Here is a 9,026-nt window from a genome sequence, read left to right on the forward strand (position 1 = left end):
AGATTGTTCAATCTACAGATGTCTGAAGGTGGACCTGTTGCTGATCATATAAATGAATTTAATATGATCATAAGTCAACTGAGTTCGGTGGAAATTAATTTCGAAGATGAAATTAAAGCGTTGATTTTGATGTCATCCTTACCCGAGCCATGGGATACTGTTGTTGCCGCAATCAGCAATTCCCGAGGATCTGATAAACTGAAGTTCGGTGAAATTCGAGATGTAGTTGTCAGCGAAAGTATTCGCAAACGAGAAACTGGAGATTCATCAGGCAATGCTCTCAGTGTTGATCGAAGGGGAAGAAGTAAACCGAAGGGCCCAAACAAAGGGCGATCAAAATCAAAGAACCGAGAAAAATCTCCAAATAAACCAAACGTAACGGTTGGAATTGTGGAGAAAAAGGTCACTTTTAGACAGGTTGTACTAGAAGCAGAATCACGAATCTGGAGATGATGATGATTCTATAAATTCAGCAGAAGACATTGGGGATGCTCAAATCCTCAGTGCGGACAGTTCGATTGAATCCTGGATTCTGGATTCAGGTGCATCTTTTCATTCGTCTCCAAATAAAGAGTTGTTTCGGAATTTCAAGTCTGGAAATTTCGAGAAGGTGTATCTTGCCGACAACAAAGATTTGGAGATTAAAGGAAACGGAGATGTCTGCATAAAAACTCCGGCAGGAAATCAATGGACATTAAAGGATGTCAGATATATTCCTGGTCTCAAAAGGAACCTGATCTCTATTGGTCAGTTGGACAACACAGGTTATGCAATAAAGTTAGGGAAGGGTTCGTGGAAGATTATGAAGGGTGCTACGGTGGTAGCACGTGGCTCAAAATCTGGAACCCTATACGCCACTGCAGGGTGTATGAACATAGCTGCTATTGCTGAGAGTGTTTCAAATTCAAGTCTACGACACAATAGACTTGAACCTATGAGCACGAAGGAATGAAGAGGCTGGCTGCGAAAGGAGTTTCAGAAGGTCTGAAATCTGTTGATGTGGGTCGTTGTGAGAACTACGTTATGAGTAAGCAGAAACGAGTTAGCTTCACAAGGACCGCCAGAGAATTGAAGAAAATGCGGTTGGAAATGGAACCAGATGTGGAGCAAGGTTCCAAGACCACGAAGCAAGTGGGAGTTGAGGTTGAGTTGCAGGGAAACTCACCTAGTGATGTTGTAGCAGATACTCAAGAAACTCCTGAGACTACTGCGAGGAACCAGATGTGGAGCAAGGTTCCAAGACAACAAAGCAAGTGGGAGTTGAGGTTGAGTTGCGGAGAAAATCACCAAGTGATCTTGTAGCAGATACTCAACAAACTCCTGAGGTTGTTGCGGAGGAATCACTAGTGGAGCAAGTGACACCTGAACTGGTGTTGAGAAGATCATCCTGTACTATTAGAGTACGAGATATGTATGTACCTTCATTACACTATCTGTTGCTGATGAAAGGGAACCAGAACCCTTTGATGAGGCCCTACAGTTGGAGGATACAACCAAGTAGGAGCAAGCCATGGATGATGAGACGTCTAGGCTTCAAAAATGCGTTGTACTGAGGCTGAGTACGTGGCAATAGTTGAAGCTGGAAAGAAGACGATATGGATGACTGACTATGGATGACTGACTATCTGGAAGAATGGACAAGAAGTAGCACGAAGATATTCTTTACAGAGATAGTCAGAGTGTCATACAGTTGGCGAAGGAATCCGGTCTATCATTTGAAGAGAAAACACAGAAGACGATACCATTTCACTTGCAGGTTAGTGAAAGATGGTGATGTGTTTGGAGAAGATAGAGGGTGCAAAGAATCCAGCAAACATGTTGACAAAATGTGTTGATGTTGGAATATTGAGGTTGTGCAAAGCCTCAATTGATATGGTGCCATGAAGACCATGAAGATGCTCATGGTCGTTTGAGAATGAAATTCTTGGTTGACTAGATCAGTCTCCAAGTGGGAGAATTGTTAGGTTATGGAGCATGATGCTTATTTATAGCTTGGTCAACGGTTATATCCGGTAAAGCTATATTTGGTAAAGCTATATCCGGTAAAGCTATATATGGTAAATAGCTATATATAGTAGATGGTTAAATCGGGTAAAGCTATATATAGTAAATAGCTATATATAGTAGATGGTTAAATCTGGTAAAGCTATATATAGTAAACTGAACTATATATATATCCCGTCCGGTAGAGCTTTGAGATGTACTTTTTATTCTCTGTAATTCTCTCTTACTGTACATACGTGAAGTCATCAATAAAACAAATCCTTTTAGCCAGAGTTCTCCTTGCACTTTTCTCTATCCCATTCTTTGTGTTCATCTAGATCGAGCGTGTGCGTTGTTGTGCGATCCTAACAGATTCTTCTGAGGATTCAAGATCATAGTTATTAGAGCTCTCTGGCTCTTTCTCGGTGAAGTATATCGAGAGAATTAGCTTATGCTACTCCTTTACAGCCAAACCTATTCAAAATAATATGGAAATCTCGTAGTCCAAAGCGTATTAATATTCTGTTGTGGACCATTCCTTTGTAGCAATCACTATTGATTGCCTAGGATGTCCTTGCTCTTATTTGAAAATTAATGTTTGAAAGAATTGATTATTAGCCATACCTAGTAAGTGCATGACTGCACTGTTGGGTTGAAAAATTCATACATAGTCAAACATGACTATTATGGCTGTAGTAGGACCTAAAACCGGACATCAAATTCCAATTCTTTTCTTATACTTGGGATGTGCGATCACTTTTAAAGATAGTTCCATATCCATCATTTTTGTACACATATTTCTATGTGCATCACTTTCATACACATGAAATCCACTAGGTAAGTATCACCTTTATATTCTCTAAACTTCTCTGGGTATGTGTCACTTTCATACACAACGGTCATGCATATATCACTTTCATGCATGTAGAACCCCAAAAAAGTATTGAAGAGGTGGGAAAATGTATAATGATCACTCACATGCATGAGATACCACATATATAAAACATTAGTTCTTAAACATGATGCAACATAGAGATTATTTTGTGCATAAACGTTCTCATCAAACTTAGCTAGCATCCATAACATCAATCACATCATGACTTGTCATTTCAGGAAAATACATAGTTTAGCATACATCAATCAATCATCTGACCCAGCCTTGAAACATTCCAACAGGAAAATCACATTGGTTACAAAACCAAAAACAAAAGATGAATATTCCCTATTATGAAGATGTTTTGCCCAGCCTAAAAGAAAATTTCATAGGTAAAATCAATAGCTCAAGGATATGAATATTAGACTTAAATCTTGAAAGCTACCATTTACCCAATTGGTTCTTTTCTCAAAGTCGCCCTTAAACCGTATTCAAACAGTCTAAATCTATTCCAACACTACAACAAAAGATACTGATTGCCACGACTGGCTGTCTACGTGTGGGTTGATGCTGATGCCTATTCATTGGAGAAGAAAAAGATCACCCCGAGAGGGGGAAAAGAGATGGAGATAGAAAGAGCCTTTATAATTTTTGTTTATGACGTCCTAAGTGGCTCTTTTTCCTTTCCCATTATTTTTCCTTTTCTACAATCTAGTTAAAAAATTCTATTTAACCCCAAATGAACTTCAAATATAAGAAAAAATCTTTGGGAATACACTTGGGCTCTTAAAATTGAAATACAAAAATTCAATGGATGATTAAATCCTCGAAGTTATGCATTTGAGACAATTAAAAAAAATCTCTCATTCAGAAATTAAAAAAATTGATTGTCTCAACTTAACCAACTAAATCTAACTTAACCAAATTAGATCCCAAGATTTCCAATATATCCAATCGAATTCAAACTAATCACCTAAAGATTAAAATAATCTTATCCAAAAATGTAGGCATTACGGATCATGTTTCTTATAATATCTTTATCTTCAATATCAAATCTTGATGTATTTTCTAAAATAATTATACGACCTTGGAGGTTAATGAGTTCTGTAAACGTTGCAGCTTATGGATTTGAGAGATAGTAAGGAGGCTGTTTATGGTGCTCTTGATGCCTGGGTTGCATGGGAACAAGACTTTCCAATAGCATCACTTAAGCATGCATTGACTGTCCTTGAGAAAGAAAACCAGTGGCATAGAGTTGTACAGGTATGAGTTGTACCAGCCATTCTTTATCTACTCTCTTTTCCTTTTACCCACTCTTCCCACTTTCATGTTGAATGGAAATTAGTCTTCTCACTAGCCAAAAGGTGTGAAAGACATTAAATTTTTGGGGCAGGTATATGAGCATGCAATTAGATGCAAATCCACAATATTACTGCTACTTCTCGTGTAAACTGCAGAATTTTAGAGCATTGGCTGTGTGATGCAGTATATAATGGGCTATTTTACCAATTCTGTTTTGTGTAAAGTAAAATCTAAGAGGATGCACAAATAAACCCTAGTTTAAGGAAGAATAAATAGCAAAGACAGTAAGTAATGGGCTTTTAATGGCTAAGAATCTGTAAGTCACACTATTTAACACTAATATACAGCCAAAGAAGCACCAACACTCCCATTTAGGTAATGCATTTGCTTCGAGCACTCCGATACTTGTTGGACACAGCCAGTTACTTGCTAACATATTAAGTGATAATTTTTGTACAAAATGAATTAGTCCGATAATTTTTTTTTNTTTCACTGGTTAATGAAATTTACAAAAAGAATAGATAATCCATGAGGATTACAAAAAGCTTTTCCAATTGGTCAATAGGGAATTGTAACTAGGGAGCCAGCAAAGTGATTATACACTTTACACCAAGACAAAGAATAATAAATGAAGAGATCGAAGAACACTTCAAATGGATGAATGTTCTTTATTTAGAAAAATCCTTTGGTTTCTCTCCTTCCATAAAACCCCAAGGGAAGCCTTGTTTATGTGCATCCACAGTAGAGCTCTTGCTTTTTTAAAGGGGTCACGCAACATAACATTGGTGAGAATATCCTTTGCATCTTTAGGAATTGTCATATACCATCCAAAAGCCTTGAGAATTCTGTTCCAAAATTTCAAAGCAAAAGGGCAGTGTATGAATAAATGGTTCTGTGTTTAATCTTGGCCTTGCCTAAAGGATACCAGCTTGGGGAAGTTTCCAAGTATGGCATCCCCGTTTGGAGGTTGTCTTTGGTAGTGATGGTTCTGTGAGATAATTCCCATAGGAAAATTTTGGGTAACTATCGTCTAGATAATTCTAGCCAATGCCGTCTCCAAAAGGTGAGTTGATTATCCTATATTTAAAAACAAAGATATTGTGCATAAGGGACCATTTGGATTAGGTAACCATCTCTATGAATCCTCCCTCTTTGAGAGAACAATAGGTGCAAGGTCAGGACTGAGAGAAGACTGAGATCAGCCACTCTCAGGCTTCCTCGTCCTTCTAATTTCTGCCAAGTTGCAAGTCCCAGAAGCTATTATCAGTGTTCCATACCTGTAACAACCCAAGTCCACCGCCAGCAGATTTGTCCTCTTTGGGCTTTCCTTTTTGGGCTTACCCTTACGGTTTTTAAAAGGCGTCTGCTTGGGAGAGGATTCCACACCCTTATAAAGGGTGTTTCGTTCTCCTCCCCAACCGACGTGGGATCTTACAATCCACCCCCCTTCAGGGTCCAGCGTCCTCGCTAGCACTCATTCCTTTCTCCAATCATGTGGGACTCCCACCAAATCCACCCCCCTTTCAGGGCCCAGCGTCCTTACTGGCACACTGCCTCGTGTCTACTCCTCTTTGGGGAACAACCTTCTCGCTGGCACATCACCTGGTGTCTGGTTCTGATACCATTTGTAACAGCCCAAACCTACTGCTAGCAGATATTGTCCTCTTTGGGCTTTCCCTTTCGGGCTTACCCTCAAGTTTTTTAAAACGTGTCTGCTAGGGAGAGGTTTCCACACCCTTATAAAGAGTGTTTCGTTCTCCTCTCCAACCGATGTGGGATCTTACAATACCTCTCTAACGGTAGCCTTTTTGCAATGAGAAAGTCTGTAAAGTTGGGGGTTAATGAAGGCCATTGAAGTGTTTCCACCCAAGGATCAGTCCAGAAAAGTGTTGTGGCTCCACCACCCACTTGGTAGCATATTCCGATGGTGATAAGATCTTGGTGCTTGATATTGAACATCCATTGGTAGAGAAGATACATACCTACACAGAGAAGATACATACCTACACAATGTTGTTTACCAAGCTATATCTTGGTGTAAACTGTCTAATATTTTTACTTTCTATAGTTATACCTCCCTCATTGTAAATAGGGAACGTCTTTTGTTAACACTACGGATTATACATCCCTTTTGTAAATTTCAATCATCAATGAAATTATCTCTTTAAAAAAAAAAAAAAAAAAACTTCTAAGGACTTCCTTTGGTTATCTTGACTTGAAAGGAATGGGCGTCTCTACAAAAAAAGGCCTATGTTTTTCAAATCTTTTTTTGATAATTTATCTTTTACTGCCCTCTCTTGGTGTAAATTCTCCCCACTCTTCAAAAATTATAGTCTCACATCGGTTGTTCAAAATGTTTTTTTTGAATTGCCATGGCTCACTGCCCTTTTGTAATTTTATTTCACGGTCCATGAAATGATTACCACACTGTTTCTCACAAAAAAAAGCTTATCGATGTAAATGCATAAATTTATTGATTTTAAATTCTCTGAATTCGTGGTTTCGTGTTTGTATCTTTGCTTCTTAGTATCCAACTCATAACATTTCTAAAGAATATATGTGAATCATGTTGAGTTTCTTGTTAGAACAATAGTCAAGTCCAAAGGTACCTAGCTTGTTACTATTGAATTTAGACAGTGAAATGGGTATATGTATAGGTTATAGAAACAAATGCTGTTAGATTCATGCAGATGTCTTGCAGGTAATCAAATGGATGTTAAGCAAGGGGCAAGGAACCACAATGAATGTCTATGGGCAGTTAATACGGGCTTTAGACATGGACCATCGAGCGGAAGAAGCACATAAGTTTTGGGTCATGAAAATTGGTTCGGATCTACATTCAGTTCCTTGGCAATTGTGCAGAAGCATGATATCAATATACTACCGAAACAAAATGCTAGAAGATCTTGTGAAGGTATAATTCTCTCTTTCATTTAGTAAATGTAGTGCTAGTTCCTTCTGGAAATGGCTTTTTGTTTGGGATATTGCTTTTTTTTTCCCCCATTTTCCCATTAAAGTATTTTGATGATTCTCTTCTTTTGGGTTTGTACCTAGAGTATACTTCTATACTTGATTTTGATATCTCCACATAGCCCACGTGATTAGAGCACATCAAGTGTAATGGTTCTGGCTCACCGCTAGTAGATAAAATTGTCTTCTTTGAGCTTTTCTTTTCGGGCTTCCCCTCAAGGTTTTTAAAATGCGTATGCTAGAGAGAGGTTCTACCCCTTTAAGATCTGAACTAGAGTTTCCTTTCTCAAGTGGTTTCCTTTCTCAAGTGGTGAATGCTAAATGATTATCATATATTCCTATGGCCAGCTGGATAAAAGCATTAAGAACATCGTAATGTAGATCAAATTTGGAAATAAACAAAGGGCATTAATAGCATACGAGCATAACAATCTAATGGCTTGGCTACACTACATGGTTCCTCTGGTTGAGAGACATTTTGATCCCTTTTAATTATTTTTAGCTCCCCTTGTCCTCTTTTTGATGTTATTAAAGTTTTTGAATTGGCATCTGGTTTGAATATTAATTATGGCAAGAGTGAACTGTTGGGGGATAAACATAAGTCATAACACCACCTGTGGCAAGAACAATGGATAGAATTCTTTAAGATTTTCTTTGGAAAGGCTCGGAAGGTGATGCTGGTTGGCGTATTGTCAATTGGGAGCAGATTCAACTTCCCAAACTCTTGGACGGCCTTTGTATTGGAGATCCTTTTAGTAATCCTTTGTACTAGGAGATTTTAACTTCCTTTTCATTCACTTATCAATGAAATTTGTTACACAGATTGATATATTTATATATATTGATGCAAGATAGTCGACGTGTCGATGAATTATAAATTTTTGTGGGTCGGATTGCATTATCCCCGAGTCTCTGTTATGCTGCTAACCTTGCCTTTTGCCTTGTGCAATGTAAAGCTTTTTAAGGATCTTGAAGCTTTTGGGCGTAAACCTCCAGAAAAATCGATAGTGCAAAGGGTAGCAGATGCTTGTGAGATGCTGGGCTTGGTTGAAGAGAAAGAGAGGGTGCTAGTGAAGTATAATTACCTTTTTACCGATGAGAAGAAAGGGTCCATCAAGAAATATAAGGGAAAAAGAAAATCGACCAAGGGCAATCAAGACAATAGCGACCTTATGAAGAAGGCTCAATGAGTGAAATTAAGAGTTTCTAAATTTATTTTTAATTTTATATCTAATGGTCATAGACAAGTTTGTATATAATTGACTGATCATCTTTTTGATATATTTTTTTTTTGTATGATTCTTAAAATTATTAGACACAAATTTTAATCTTTAATGATTTATTAGAATGGATTTGATTTAAAAATTGTTGAATATGTTCGTGATCTATGAATTATATAACTATTTTATTAATTATAGTATCTGATTTGAACTTGGGAATAATACTATTTAGTTATTTGGAGCTAATATTTATCTAATAAGTATACCATATTATATTATCATTTAGCCAATGAGGTTTGATGGTAGAGATTATAACATCATAATTCTTACCCAACCGAAAGTAGTGGGTCTTTAGAATAACTTTTTAAGAGTAATACACTTGGAACTTTGAAGTTAAGCGTGCTTGGATGAGAGTAATATTAAGTTGGGTGACCTCGTGTTGTGCACCCCTTAGAAAAAAAAATGTTAACAAAAGATATTTTTAAGTACGGAGAAAAAACTTTATACTTTAACGTTGTAGTCTACGTGTTCATATTTTACCATATTTATATTTCTAAATTTGTATTTTTGTTTTTAAATTAAAAAAGGAAATATAATTTAAATTTTACCGTCAAATAGGGTAGTTATTACACATCCAACTTGGACGAGAAAGTAAAGCTTAAGGCAAGAATATATGT

At 37.2% G+C, this 9,026-nt stretch overlaps 1 protein-coding gene across 2 annotated transcripts in view; it reads left to right on the forward strand.

Moving 5' to 3' along the window:
- LOC111776379 (pentatricopeptide repeat-containing protein At4g18975, chloroplastic) overlaps window positions 1-8,464 on the forward strand; it is a 14,560-nt gene extending 6,096 nt beyond the window's left edge. For both annotated transcript variants that reach the window (XM_023655811.1, XM_023655812.1), the window contains exons 4-6: window positions 3,977-4,120; window positions 6,861-7,073; window positions 8,086-8,464. In XM_023655811.1, the coding sequence (XP_023511579.1) occupies window positions 3,977-4,120; window positions 6,861-7,073; window positions 8,086-8,319 (591 nt within the window). In that variant the 3' untranslated portion in view covers window positions 8,320-8,464. The remainder of the gene's footprint in view (window positions 1-3,976; window positions 4,121-6,860; window positions 7,074-8,085) is intronic.
- The last annotated feature ends 562 nt before the right edge of the window (window positions 8,465-9,026 follow it).

The sequence above is a fragment of the Cucurbita pepo genome, chromosome LG15 (assembly GCF_002806865.2).
Source record: "Cucurbita pepo subsp. pepo cultivar mu-cu-16 chromosome LG15, ASM280686v2, whole genome shotgun sequence".
Classification (NCBI taxonomy): domain Eukaryota; kingdom Viridiplantae; phylum Streptophyta; class Magnoliopsida; order Cucurbitales; family Cucurbitaceae; genus Cucurbita; species Cucurbita pepo.